This window comes from Oreochromis aureus, linkage group 14, assembly GCF_013358895.1.
Source record: "Oreochromis aureus strain Israel breed Guangdong linkage group 14, ZZ_aureus, whole genome shotgun sequence".
NCBI lineage: Eukaryota > Metazoa > Chordata > Actinopteri > Cichliformes > Cichlidae > Oreochromis > Oreochromis aureus.
In genome coordinates this window covers 8,847,338-8,862,850 of record NC_052955.1, presented here as the reverse complement: position 1 = coordinate 8,862,850, position 15,513 = coordinate 8,847,338, and the positions used below count along the sequence as shown (strand labels likewise).

The window sequence follows — 15,513 nt, the reverse complement described above, 5'->3', positions numbered from 1 at the left end:
GATTCAAGAGTGATGGTCTCAGCTCAAAAAGATATAATCATGGCCGAGGATATCTGTCTCAAGCTGTCCAGATAATGGTTGCCTGTCACATTATTCTCCAACATAGTATTGATATTATTGTTTAGTACAGCTAAAACGAACAACAGCCCTCCCTCAAGCTGAATGAAGTGGATTTTATTAAAGCTAACTATATGGTAAAAGGCTATTGAAACTGAAGACAAACAGGCCTTATTTCTGAAGCACTGAAACCAGTTAGTTTGAAATCTATTAAATAATGCAATCTCTACTGTACTAATCCACTAAAATATGTCAATTTAGAGTCTGTAGTGCAAAATGAAAGGCATCTCATTAAATTTCAATGTGTAAATTAGTATAATAATGTAACCATGATAATAATGACGGTATAATGAGGAGATCTGACAAAATTTCAAAACAAGAGCAGCTTCTGTTATAAATGGCAGCTCTGCCTGCAGCTAATCTACTGGTTAGAAATGGATTACATAACTGTACATTTGCTGCACATCAATATTCCATATTCTGTTTTCTTTTTTTGTTATTTGAGTGCATTAACACACTTTGAAAGGATTATTATGATAATTATAAAGTATATTTTAACCTGCGGCAGGTCAGTTTTCTGCTTGAGCACTTACCAAACATCAGCAGTTCCATCTTCATCTGTCCATGTGAACATTTTAATGGATTGTTGATGGATGTGTTGTTAAGCAAACATAAGTTTCTTTCTCTCACTCCAACACCACCTGATTTGGTTTTCAAACAAAAATTTGTTTCTTTAATTTGCTGTTTAGTTTGGCAGCAAAACTACATTGGAAAAGAGTGTGGGCTGGGTTAAAATACAACAGTTCGCAACAATAACCCTGGACATTGAAAGATGAGTGACATTGGTCTCACTATAGCACAACCAGTGCATTAAAGCACCAACCCCAAAAGACACTCTCTGTGATGCCAGCAGTTTTGACAAAACTGCAGTATATGTCAGTCTGGGAATGAGAATGAGCTTGCACAGCCCAGCACAAGTCCTGGAGGCATAATGCTAACACTGATTGTACACATGAAAACCCCAGATGAGTTCTTCCTCCTCTTTGTGTGGGTTTTCACTAGATACATAACAGATCAGGGCTGTCCCTCGGATGGTTTCTATTGACAATTCCAAGGAAATTCCATTTAAACAAGATGACACATCTTTGAAAGGGAGTAAAAAAGAGGCTTTACAGGCAAGTGTGTTGTTGTCAGAGCTCAATTATTCTGGTCTAAAGAGATTTTGTCCACACAATGTCCTCTATGGTCCGTTCCATATTTGTTATTGTTTGCTTCTATACTTGCACAAGCACATTCAGGTAACTTCAAGCTCAATTGTGGGAAACTGAATGATAGAAGTGCTTAGATTGCTTAGATAGCTGATAGTGCATGAGTTAATTATACATCATAACCCTTCTCAGCTATGTGAAACATGTCAAGAAGATTTTCAGCCTGATTTGTGCTAAATTCACACAGACCATTATGGGCTTGTTCCCCCTCACAGTAGTCAGTTTCCAGTATAACATTTGAGGGGTGAGGAAGTGTAGTTCTACAAAAAGCTAAGATACTGCACATAGGCATTTAGCAAAGGACCCGAGCTTGAAGAAGATACCCTCACAATACAGTAGTGTGTGGATTACTTAAATGAATGCAATGTGCAAACATAGAATAGAAGTAATGTAAACACCATGCTCATCACATCTATGATTTAAATATCAGTGTCTTTGCAGACACATTCATTACCTACCTTTAACTGTTTTTCCTAAAACAAACGCTATTGAATAACATGATAATGAGAAAAGATAAGACAAGCTGTAGTTTACTGCTAAAGTAACCCCATGAGATCTGATTGTTGCCGAGTGACCTTTCCCGAACACGGGAAAAAACACGTTTTACATGATTTAAATCTGACTAAAAGGTCACATCGTTCACACAAAAGAATCACTTACACTGACAGTGTAATTTAAGTTGGTATGACATCCACATAAATGCATACCATGCTTATTATAAACATACTGATCTGAGGAACTGAACTGAAGAAATGCTATTTTGTACTAATTTAACAGCTACCTGCCTACAGCTGGTTGGAAAGATTTAATCAACTATTTAAGGACAGCAGCTAATTAGCGCTAAATCTAGATCTGATCAATGAACTGAAGCTCATCTGTAAATGATCTTTCTAAGGTGATGCATGTAAACTAAAAAGTGTACACCATAGACTTAGTTGCAGAAAATGTCACAAAAAAGAAACTACAGGAAATATTTGAAATTATACTATGCAGGATTTCCACCATCAAATCCATTTAGACACTGAAATCTATATATAATTATAGTAAAAGCAAATATTTTGATTACTTGTAGCCAAATTAGTCATGTACTTAATGTCTGTGAGTTGTGTAGGTAGGAGATATATAGCTTTTATGTCTTGATGCATGCTCAATCATCCAGGTAAGTAAATCCCAAAAGGTTGATTCTGTTCATTTCTCCCACTGAAAACGCTACGTCCAGATGAGCAGAATCAACCTTTTGGGATAGCTTTTAATGATTTCTAATGATGATTAACCTCTCATTAGCGATCATGATTCCTGGTAATTTCTCCTTTCCAGCATAAAGGATTTATTTGGCAGCACTCATTAGATAGACCAATGCTCAGAACTGGGAAACTCCAGGGAAGTCAGAGAAGACCTAAGAAGGGAAATTTATACAAGTTAGGAAGGCCTCTTGGAGCCATTTTCAAACAATTGCAGATTTCAAAATCGTCAGTTCCACTTGCATCTACACAACTTTTAACTTAGACTTACACACAGTTCAAACAACTGTGTGTAAACGTAAGTCATTCAGATTTGTTACCTCTTCGCCAAGGTCTGTCATCCTCAGATGGAGGAAATTAGTTAGGTTGTTTACTGCAGGAACCACCAAGGCACAAGTGTGCCATGAACTGGAAACTCCTGGAACATCAGCATCACTGTGAAGCGAGGTTTACATCACCATGGGCTTAGAGGGTGCCAACAAAGAAGAAGTAGAAACCCCTACTCCAAAACTGACACATTCAAGCTCAACTGACGTTCTCAGCTGCACATGTGGACTTTCTGGAAAAACGTTTTATGGTGAGACGATACAAAGATTGAGCTTTGAGATTTGGCCAAAAGAGGCACGTTTGGAGGCTTTCAGAAATTAGAACATTGTACCAACTGTCAAGCACGGTGGTGGTAGCATCACGCGCTGGGGATATTTTGCTTCCAGTGGTACTGGTACATTGCAAAATGTGAATGGAATAATAAAAATGAGGACTACCTCCAACTTTATCTCAAATCACACATGCAAAACCAAAACGCAGGCTAACATTAAGCTTCTGGAATAACCTTCTCAAAGCCCCAAACTTATTCCTATTTAAAATTTGTGGACACTGAAAAAAAGCTGGTTCCATGCTAATAAACCAAGCACCTGAAATGAACTCTACCTATTCTGCCAAGACGATTGGTCAAATATTAAATCAAGAATTATGTCAGATGCTTTTTGATAGTTACCAAAAGCAGCTGGTCCAACTTGCTAAAGGACATTTAACCAAACCATTCATCAACCATTCATCTAATATTCATTTAACCAAAATGAATATTAGAGTCTTTATGTATAATTTAGTATCATTTTTTATACACAGTATAGTATATTCCATAAAATAAACTGGTGTCTACGTTCACGTGCTACTGGCCTCATACTTATTGCTCTTGTTTTTTTCCTTGCTTTTTGTAAAATCAATTAGTAGTCATCTTTGCATTAAATTTGTTTATGTAGATTGTACAAAGATACATTATGCACCCTCTATCTGCACTAGGATTACAGTGATTTTTTACAGTGGCTCCATCATCTGTAAACAAGAACTCAGACACACACAATGCATGTGATGAGATAACCCACCGGCACACAAAAAATGACTATCAGCGCTGTATTGTATTCATAGTCTGCACTGATAATGTGATCCTAAATGATGCAGTCATTTGATTGAGCTGATGAAGTCTTTCAGAAAGGAAATAACCAAGACAGAGTGAGCTGTCTGCTAGCTTTACCCTTCATCAAAAAGAACATTTTGTGCCTGTTACTGACTAACACCTGAGCAAAAGTGAATCTTCCTCGACACCGAGGTGGTACTGAGCGTCGTCCTCCCCTATAATTTACCACAGTGGGGAAGGTGGGGGGAAAAGTAGGGGGTGGACAATCCACAGAACTGGCAATAAATATCCCTGCTGGGGGAAACTCTTAGCCATGTTTTTTTTTCTGCTGTGCACGAAAAAAAGGAAAGAAGAAAGTGGTAATACATCAGTTTCAGAAAGTGGGTCAGAAATACTGTACTCCGTGTGAAACTGGAGATTTCATATTTAAGTAGTTACTTAAAATCTGTACATTTGACGTGCCTCAAATTAAGTGAAATCATGGTCCTTGTAAGTATTACACTATACAGAAAAATAAAACTGCCAAAGTGACAGTATATTAAGCATATTCAGGCTACAAAGTGATAACAACTAGCACCACTAAAACAACAAAGAAGACAACAAGAAAAGCTTCTAATGGTAATCAACCCAACTCTCGAGGGCTGCCAAATGATAGATAAATGTTTTAATCAATGTTAATTCAGTTAAGCACAAGCTTGACCATAATATTTTCTCAGTAAGCCCAACTATGGATTTCCTCTAAAATGTCGAGAAGGCACATGACAGGAAAAAGTAAGACTAGTTCCTAGAGTCCATTTGAGATTGCTCTTTGAGAAACATACATTTCCTCTTTTAGATGTTCAGTAAACCCTATCCTCGCCCTTTTCTCTTTAATGTAACATAACCTGTCCTAGATTAACTGTATTTGAAAGGCTTTTAAATTCACATTCCACCTGCCTGAATGTGTCCTTCATAAAGGTTACATAACACACCTGTGAAAACAACCTCCGCTATTTCAACCGTATGTTTTACTGCTGCCATACGTGTTTGTCGGAGCAGAGTTGGAGCACTTTTGTCCCATTAGTCTCATTGTTTGACCAAAAATAATGGCCAATACTAGTTTCTTTCCTACGTTTGAGGTGACCATAAAAAGTTTTCTCACGAAAGAGTTTATCCTGAGTTTACTCTCTTTATACAATGTTTTCACTTTAATAAATGATCCTCTTTTTCTCTCTGCTTGCACTGGCCAAACCATTGCTTCATACGCTCTGGTGAATCCTCGCAGAGCAAATAAATCTATTCATAAGGTCTCGGTAAATAAGCCAAGAGGCATGTTTTCCATTATAATGATGCCTGCTAGGAGGATCTTTTATACTGGCTTCTTACAGTTATTCCATGAATTACACAGCAATCATCACCAGCGAGACGTTACAAAATCCATTAATAAATATTCAAGACTGATGCATGTGTTCGTATATACACACATATATATACATATATATAATCATTATAACAACTAATCAGCTATAAAGGTGCTGCTGAAAAAGCCTGTCCCATTCTACGGGTACAAAGGCTAAATGTGTATCTTCTGTTAATTATAAAATAGCCTCCTTGGTAATTAGAAAACAGTATTTTCCAGGAGGGAGTGTGGGGCTTAACATTTATTTGAAGAAAAAACAAAAATAAAACATTAATCATTTAGTTTGGTTGAGGATATGTAAAAGAATAACATCCAGAAACAGCAAAAAAAAAAAAAAAATAGACTGAAAACTAATTAATGTATGAATATATGATTATAGTGAGGCGTTCAGTGAAAAAAAATGGTAGGGCAGACATAAAGCAAATAATATCTCTGTAACACCTGGATAATGAAAAAAAATGCTAGCAAACTAACAAACAAAAAAGACCAATAACACAAAATGTATGTTCAATTTAAAGAAATATTGTTAAAATTACCAAATATCTAAATTAATAATGCATTTGAAAACACATTTTAAAATGCAATTGATCAGGTTCATTGAAATGAACATATGTAACTGCAAAAGTGTAATATACTGATGGTCAGAGGTGAAAAAAATAAATAAAGTTGGTTACCAGAACATCTCCTGTTTGAATGTGCAACACAACTAAGAAAATCTGTTGAGGATGAGTAAATAAGAAATGATCTCCCCTAACTCTGAGGTGTCCTTGAACTAGGAACCACCCCCAGCTGCTCCAGATGAGCTGCACAGAGGCCAAATGCAGGAAAGCATGACTGGGTGAGGCAGGCAGCACTTCAGTGTGAAATCTATACATACATGAAGAAGGTTGTATCTGAAAACAGCAAGGATGTTCAACAAACCTTTCCTGGAGAAAGAAAGGTTAACAAAAAAAAAAATGCCCAGAATGGTTGAGGAGGAGCAGCGTATGTTAATGCTTGCTAGGCTTTTGGTGGAGATAAAAGGGTGATCCAAACATTGTTTATTGGGAACTGCGCGCAACATAAATCATGTAGCAAGAAAATGGAGGCAATAACTCACCTTTCGCTTTGCTTTTTGTCCCAGCCACTGATAGCATGAGGGGGTAAAGCAAGGAGACAGCAAGTTAGATAGGTAGTGTGAAGGAATACAATTGATAGTATAATGATTATTTGCTCCATGGTGACAGGAAGTATAAGATTAAATGTTGTTAATATGGAAATGGGAGTAGGATACTCAGTACTCATTTATAACACAACTTGATGATGTGTCAAGTGTTATCACCAATACATTACCAAGAGACAGAAAAGACTTGACTATTACATCTGTATCAGTTTTAACTCTATTACAACCTTATTTGTACCATTAATCCTTCATTAAAACATGCATCTGTAGCTCCTGTCCCAAGTAATGTAATTGTAGTTACTTACAATTACAGTCGAATAAAAGTCACAACACTCCAATATAGTTATGGTAAATAACTGCCTATTTTTTCTGCTAATAGTGTTGCATACGACATGATTAAATACTAACTACAGCTTTACAGCAGAATCTGTTAGGACAGTAAAACACCAAGGATCTTTGGATCAAGCCAACTAATGTAATCATGTTATGCAAAGCAGTTATTTGATGTCATCACATGAGTACAAGAGGTGAGTATGTAATCCCCAAAAGCGCCTGTCTGAGTATTTTAGAAAGTGATGCTCTTCTGGGATTTTTCCACACAGATATCACTGGGGTTTACAGAGAATGGTCCAATAAAGTGAAAATGTGCATTAAGTGGCAATTCTCTGGGTGAAAATGCCTTGTTGATGCTGGAAGTCAGAGGAGAGTTGCTAGAATGCTTTGAGATGACGAGATGATGAGGTAACAATAATTCAAATGACTATTCATTACAACTAAGGTATGCAAGAAGAGCATCTCTGAACCTTGTTGAACCTTGAAGCAGATGGGCTACAGCAGAAGACCACATTGGGTACCACTCCCAAGCTTAGCTCCCTAAGAACAGGAAGCTGAGGCTACAATTCACATGGGCTCACAAAACCGGACAATAGTAGATTGGAAAAATGTTGCTGGGTTTAATGAGTCTTAATTTCAGCTGTGAGAGTCAGATGGTAGGGTCAGAATTTGGCCCAAAGTATATGAAAACATGAAATCGTCAACAGTATAGGTTGTTGGTGGTTGGTGTCATGGATATTTTCTTCTGACATTTTGGGCCCTTTAGTAACAACTGAACAATGGTTAAACAGTCACAGGCTACCTGAGTACTGTTGCCAACCATATCTTTCCCTTGATTACTGCTGCCAGCAAGATAATGATCTATGTCACCAAGCTTTAATCATCGCAAACTATTGCAAACATCTCCCCTAGACATCTTCATACTGTACCTCCCACAGGTATGTCATCTGGACCAACTGCCTTTCGCTCTTCATCCTCTTCACAGCTGCTCTTACTTCCTCCTTACTAATTCTCTGGGCTCTGTCGTCCTCTCTCTCATTTTCTACATTCATTATTCTCAAAATACTGCTTCCGTGTGCCCAGTATGCTCTTTACATGTTAGCACATCTCTATCTCTATTCTTAACCACCCTAACCCACTGCAGATTCTTTCCAGCTCAATCTCTCTACCTAACCAACTGATAAAATTCCTTTTTTCCTTCCTTAGTGTCCACCTCAACAAAAATCGTTTTTGAACTGGATATCCTGGCAACAACTGAAACACCCCCAAAAAAGAAAGGAAAAATTGCTCATGGTCCCCAGAAGCAGTCAGCATAAAAGGGGCATGTCCTATTATTTTGACTGTGTAAACAGATACCAGATATTAGTATTATACACCATTTGCACTGGATGGCATAAATTCATCAATGAAACAGAAATTAAAAGGAAAAAAAAATTGAAGGCAAACACTCTTCCTGTAAGAGCTTGTTTGTTAGCATTTGTGAGGTTGGTTATATTACACTATTTCAAGCTTAAGTCTGATTTCACAGGGAATGTAACTAGAACCTGAATAATCTGTGGAACCTGATGTTAAGGTGCAGTGCACAGAGTCCAAAGTCTGCATTAGAAAGAACAGAAGGATAAACAAATACAAGTAGTAAGATATGTTCAAGCATTTGTAATTTATAATTTTTCTTATTTTTTATTTTGGCATCAGTGATTTATTTTTGTTTGAACTTTAATGTTTTACTTACAAATTTCTCCCAAATCTTCGCTGACTAAAGGTCATGCAATGTGCTGCTACTTGTGGGTAGAGAAAATAACTCACAAAAGCACTTCTAAAATTGTCAAGAAAGCCTCACTTATACAATTTACCACTCTTCTCTGGTCCACAAATGTACTGTATGCTGACACCTCTGGTCTATTATGGGAAATATCCAACAGGCCACTATTCCTTTCCAGCTGCTGGTGCCAGTGGCATTGTTCACGCTATGCATGCCTCATTTGATTCTCTTGTTGTGAAGGATAATTTTTCACTTCTTATCATTTTTCTGCTACTCAAAGTTGCATTAGTATTCAACATGCTCATCAATGCTGCGTGTTTGTTTTCCCCATTGCTGATATTTGATATCGGCTGGCCATCGCTGGTAACAATAATAACACAGTTGCAGAGAAAGGTCTTAGAGAGGCATGACACTTCCTGTGTGCTTGCATGTGCATGTGTGTTTTAAATAATGCTGCTGAAATTAAAAGAGTGTCCTGTAATCAATCCTTTTTTCCCCTTTGTAACCAGCCTTCACAAGGCCAGTTCTGCACATTCGTATTTGTTCTCTCTTAATAGTCAGGTCAAATGTTCAATAAAAACTATGATTAGATTGCTCATTGTGGTCTTTTGGAAAAAGTAATATTTCTGACTTAAAAATAGGTCAGTGGTAATTTGAAGTGTGCACAAGGGACAACATTTTTATCTATAAAAATGGGTAATTTTTTGATGATCCTTGAACAAACTGTTATCTGATGAGGAAACTTGGAAGATCACACAAGTAATGTATGCCAATCTACTACCTAATGGAAAATTCATTGTTTTTGACACTCATTAATCTTTCTGTAAGCCTTCAAGCCTGCTCCTCTTCCTATTTTCTCCTTATGTGGAAGTTATTAATCACAGACTCTCTCTAAATTTAATAGTGTTGACAAAGTCAGACACCATGATAAGATTCTCCTTGCTGTGAACTGGAAATGTTTGCAAGCACATGGCAAGCATATCAATATATTCTCTCTGAAAAGTATAACACTTTGACATTCCTAAGAGGACTTTCACTGAAAATCAATAGGAGAGCGCATAACAACACACTTCTGCAAGAATGTCAGTATATTTAATACACTTGTCTCATGGTTAACTGCACAAGTGCAACGCTACAGCATGTGGAAATACTGCAAACGCCCACCCGCTACTGTTCATATAACTAAATGAACCGAGTAATTATATTAATAATCACACTTTATCATAGCGTAATGAGGAGAGTCAACTCTCTCAAAAGCAGAAATAATCGTGAGCAGGTTTGAAAATCATTCAGCGTGATGAAATACAATGTTGCACCTATATTTGTGTGTATATACTCATTAGATCAATTAGATTAATTATTGCAAGTAATCCTATTATTAATTTATTAAGGAAAAACATTGCATTTTAGTGGACTCTTAAGAAATTAAGAAGCTAAATGGATGAAATGCTATTATTTCAAGTTGAACATGTAAGAGAAGTTGCTACTAAACACTGTTTTAGTCTATGCATCCCTTAAAACCTCCAGGTTTAGGTTGCTAAGTGACATGTCACTGATGAATTCTGCATGGTGTGTCTATAAATGTAATAACTTTAAAGTCAAGGTATTAAGCTGGCCTATGGTTGTTGTTTTTCATAACAACAATAGCCATCCATGTTTTTAACCGTATATATCCAAATACGGACACATTTTTTTTATGCAGTTTTAGAGTATTTTACAATTATCCCTGTGGATTATTATTAAGTACTTGTTGCAACTAGTTAAATAAACCACATAATATAATTAACTTGTTTTCCTTCTTATAGTTCATTTTCACTGCCTCCTGAGTGGGATTTAAAAATGTGTTTTCCTTTTGTCCCAAATAGCAAAATGCCAAAATAACAGTGGTTTAGAAAATAACCCTTAAAATAACATAAGACGCCGCTTTCAAGATAAAAGAGGACTAATAAGACTCAAGCAAATATACACGACTGTTGCTTATTTAGGCATAGTTTATACTTACACTCATTTATCACCATGCCTAAAATAATCTTACTTAATGATGAACAAATTAAGACTGCAAAATGTTAAAAAACAAAACAAAAATAAAGGAACAACAGCTTATCTAAAGTAGCTTTACATAACAAGACAAGCCAAACACGGCAGAAACTGATGAAACCATGTCCAAGATGAATAAGGATCCCACACCAGCTGAATGAGTCCAATATTTGCCAGAACTGAACAATAAAACTGATAAAAGCATGTCAATGACAATGACATAGGAAAGCAATAAGAAGAGGAGAAATATAACAAAGCAGAACAATAGGACTTTGGCCAGTTCACCCACCAGAGGCATTCTGTGAGGTTTACAGTGTGTCAGTAAATAGTCTGTTCACTTATCTTTAAAACTCATTTCCTAACGTGGGAATATAAGCTTTAACAAAGCGATGGCTGTTGATCCCTGTGGTGATTAGCTTAAGCAACCACTGAGAGGTTTGCCTTCTAACAGTAAGCTCTGGACTTTGTCCCTCAGCTGGCCATCACTGGGGTCACTGCTCTCCTTCTGCCAGTGTCACACAGCAAACTCTCCTGGGACAGCGTGGCTGTAAGTAACCCTCTGACAGGGAAGTACTTCATCATATTCAGCTCACATCCACACAGCCACAAGTGGAATCACAGGGCAGTTTTAATAGCTGTTCTGGGGAGCTGTGCATGTGGGTGGCCCTCAAACATCAGTGGCAGGTAACTGAAATTTTTGGTCTTCAAAATGCTTGTTTTTGATCAGCCAACATTTCACAGACCAGCAATATCCAATTTGGAATGGCATTAAACTGAGAAAGAGCTGGAACATTTTGAGTAGAGGACAGTCAGGAGATTATCAAAATCATTGCTCATTAAATTTCTATTAATTTAATGCTTCACTTTTTTTTCCATAATGTCCCTACATCCAAGTCTACCAACAACTGCTTTTTAAAAAGTGCCAGAAACGTATTTGAAGAAATATGGAGAATGTTCTCATTTAAATGTTACTGATCAGCTTCGATAAACATAAACATGACATTCGGAAAATGAGACTTTGTCCATAGATATCCTTTCTTACATTTAGCACCCAACAGGAGATAGTTCACATCAAGCATGTGCTTACCTTGAGAAATGGAGGAAATTGCCTGGGTAAAGCATGCAGGAGCACACATGTCGCCCACTAGCTTTCTGGGAATTCACTGGACTATTTACCTGCACTATTCTCACATGGATGCAATTGGACCTCACACTGAGTTATGTACTTTGCACTGTGTAACAGCTCATAATGTAATGTAACTGCAATGTAATGCTTAGAAAATGTTAGGGCTGAAGTGTATTTGTAAAAATGTAGCATCTTACAACATTTTATAGAAGGAGCCTCTAGATTAAAAGATTACTGTTTACCTTTGAGCTAATTACAACAGACCTGCACAAAGTGTGGCAAACTACAAGCAGAACAAACGTTCTATACAATCTGTAACAGTTTGATTGCACTAGTGCAAGATTCCCATGGTTCCCGAACCGCATGTGGCTCTCTTACCAGCATCTCCTTATGGCTTTAACAAAAAGCTAGATAAATATGAAAATTATCCCTAACCTCAGTTGCATTGGTTAGCCTGGGTAAATACACATAAATGGCTAGTCCAGAGCCCCCCTACTCTACTTCTAAATTTAAATAAAACAAAAAGTCAAGGAAGAAACTACAGCAGGAAACAGCGCACAGACAAATGTGTTTGCACTCACTGCTAATTGCACAATCTACTAGTATGCTCGACTTACAATACAATTAAAAACAACTATATTATACTTACTGTTGTCTTTTTAAAACTATTGGGCTGCCTTTTATGAAATGTATTATCAAAATAAGATCCTTTTAATTTGATTCATTTGCACAAAAACAAGTAGGACTGAAGCTCTGCATGGCTGCACAGCTTTGTAGTTACCCATATATCAAAGTAAGCCTAAACATGATGATAGATATTTTTTTATTGCATTACAATAAAATTAACAAGTAAATAATAATTAGTTATTATAGTTCCAGGCTGTGATTCCATAAATTCAACAAAAACAATTATAATCAAAAATTAAATAATGATAACTTATCTAGCCACATGTGGTAAAACATTTTAATTTTACCTTTTAGTAATATTGAGAGGCTCAATTATACCTAAGAAGCTGTTTTACACTCATTATGCCAAGTTTAAACAAACAGTTTTTTACAGCTCCAACTGATTTTGAAGGGTTAAGAAAAGTTTAAAAATGGCACTTATAATAGTAAAGATTGGTGACCCCTGCAATCAGTATATTGAAAATGACATTGTGCAGTTAGTTAAGTGTAATTGCAAAATTCTCTTAGCAGTGAATACTTTGTGTTTATCACCAGGGTCGAGCTGTACTCAATGATCAGTGTCTTCAGCTCTATGTATTGATAATAACCAATAAATTATACTAATAATAGAGCCTCCTGCTTTACTCCTCTATTAATAACAGCACTTCCACTCAGAGAAACAGAAGCTTTCTTTTCTTTCTCCTGGGAGCACACGGTCCCATACATCTCTACTGCTGGTCCAATAAAAACACTACAATTTAGGCACACTGGTAGAACACTGTGAAAGGTGGCATTACAGACACACATACTGTACCTGATGACACGCCAAACCAATTCCTTCTTCAATTTTCTCATCTTGTCTCTACTGTGTTTCAATTGGAGCACTTCATGTAACAAAAGCCTGCAAGTGTCCCTCCAGTTAGAGGAACACAAGCAGGGGAAGGAAAGCCAGAGTAATTGCAAAAACCTGATTTAACACAGCTGTGTCAAGGTGTAGCCACTGTGTGATGAATAAGACCCAGTCATCTTTCCATGTCATACTGTTATTGTAAAAGTAAATGCAACATACAATCCTGATACACAGTAATGGGGGCATCAGTAAAAAATACACTACACCATAATCCAGTAGTAGTTTATAAGTTTATTTTGGTCTGTTACATTCTCTAAACGGGCTAAAAGATGATGTATGTAATAGTTAGAGATGTGCGAAAAAGAGTTAGAACTATAAAAGGGATTTCAACCGATAAAGGTTAATAGAAAAATATAACAAACATACTTGAAGAGAACACCAGTCACAAAGATAAGGTTAATCAAACTGCTTATACAAACATGTATGAAGTAAACCCCTTCCATCCAATTAAAAACATAAAAATCAAACATCCTCTTTAGAAAATACTGTAATAAGATGGTTCACTGGCTCTGGTTATTTGACAGAACATTTTACTACACTCAGCACTCAAAATGTGGTGCTTGCATGCAAAATTTGTTTTGATGTTTTGATATGTTTATATTTTTTTCGATTAATTTGGGTGCAAGCAATATGCGAACTTATGGAGAACAAGCACAGCAGAGCAGGCTTTTGCCCCAAAGCATGAATGCAGTGCATCTGGTTGGAAATATGTGCAAAGAATCCAAATTTCCCAAATAAATAACTCATAAGTGAAACCTTAGTTAAAACGAAAACATCTTTTTTCAGCAGATGTAAAAGCAGGCAATGAGCTAATTTATTTAACTGGACCAACAAAATTGGTTCTAGTGACAGTCAATCCAAAAAAATATCTGTTACTGAACGACACAAATTTAAGAGGTACAACCCACACTGCAGGACTCCTTCCACAGTTTTATATAATTTAAGTCCATGGCACTGCCTGTGCATTAGACAGCTACAAAAGCACCGTCCTACATTTTAACAGATGTATGTTATTTTCATGATAATATAACCCTTGAGGTAAAACAAGGGTGGGACTGTATCTTTTGTGAGATATAAAAATTATGAATAAATTAATAGTTTCACAAGCCAAGATAACGCTCTCATTCAAACATCAAAGTTGTGTTGTGTTGGTGGAGTGGATGTCTTACCCTGTGGTTGTTCTTTAACAAGTACTTTAACAAACAAGCTACCTAACATGATTATACTGCATTCATTCAATTTCAGCCAGTTGTGAAGTATTTTTTATTTTCCATTTCTTTATTTTTCATTTTTGTTAAAGACAAATTTAAATTTAATTAAAATTTTCAGTGTGATTTTTTTCCAGATGAGGCCAGTAACATTTCCACATAAATATTATTTGGCCTAATATCTACATCATCTACTGAAAATGACAACAAGATGATTAAGGTAGAAGGGAAGTTAAGGGAAGAACTGCCATCTTTTCCCAGAATAAGATTAGTATTATACTTACTATAGTATTAGTATATAGACTTTAGCATACATAAACAATGTAGGCCTAATTAATAGAGAGATATATGTTATTTGGTAATTACAATAGAAGCTTTAGGGTCAATTTAACAACAACACAAGCACCTAAACACCAAGCACAGTTATACTGTCTTAATATTGTAAATATAAGTTTGCAAAATGTACATTTTGCTATTGTTTATGTGTTGTTGAAAATTTAAATCCAAAGTGGCACGTCACCTCAGACGCTGATAAAATGAAGAAGGGCTATATCATTTTACTAAATTATACTTTAAAACACTTTGGCAGGAGACAGAAAAGAGGCAGTAAGTACAAAGGGAGAGAGAACAAAGAGTATAAGGCAATGGAGAATAAAATGAACAGGAGGAATGAAATGTAGAAGTCAGAGCCAGAAGATGAAAAAGAGGGTGAAGGTTCTAGAAAGCCGAGACACAAAAGGGAAAGTCAAATTATTTATTTATTTTTTGATATATGATTCCCATATATTACTGCCTGACAGATAATTTATGCCATTGCCCACCAGCATCGTTTTAAAGCACATTTACAAATAAACTCAGGTTTAAAACACAAAAAAACAACTGCAATATTTACCACAGTACTGAAAAATAAAAATGTAACATCATGTA

At 36.2% G+C, this 15,513-nt stretch overlaps 1 protein-coding gene across 2 annotated transcripts in view; it reads right to left on the bottom strand.

The window, feature by feature from the left end:
* cadm2b (cell adhesion molecule 2b) overlaps window positions 1–15,513 on the bottom strand; it is a 144,694-nt gene that overhangs the window by 35,877 nt on the left and 93,304 nt on the right. The window contains exon 2 of one of the 2 annotated variants that reach the window (XM_039622418.1): window positions 6,482–6,508. The exons of the other annotated variant lie outside the window; for it this stretch is intronic. Within the exon in view, the coding sequence (XP_039478352.1) occupies window positions 6,482–6,508 (27 nt within the window). The remainder of the gene's footprint in view (window positions 1–6,481; window positions 6,509–15,513) is intronic. 2 annotated transcript variants of the gene reach the window in all.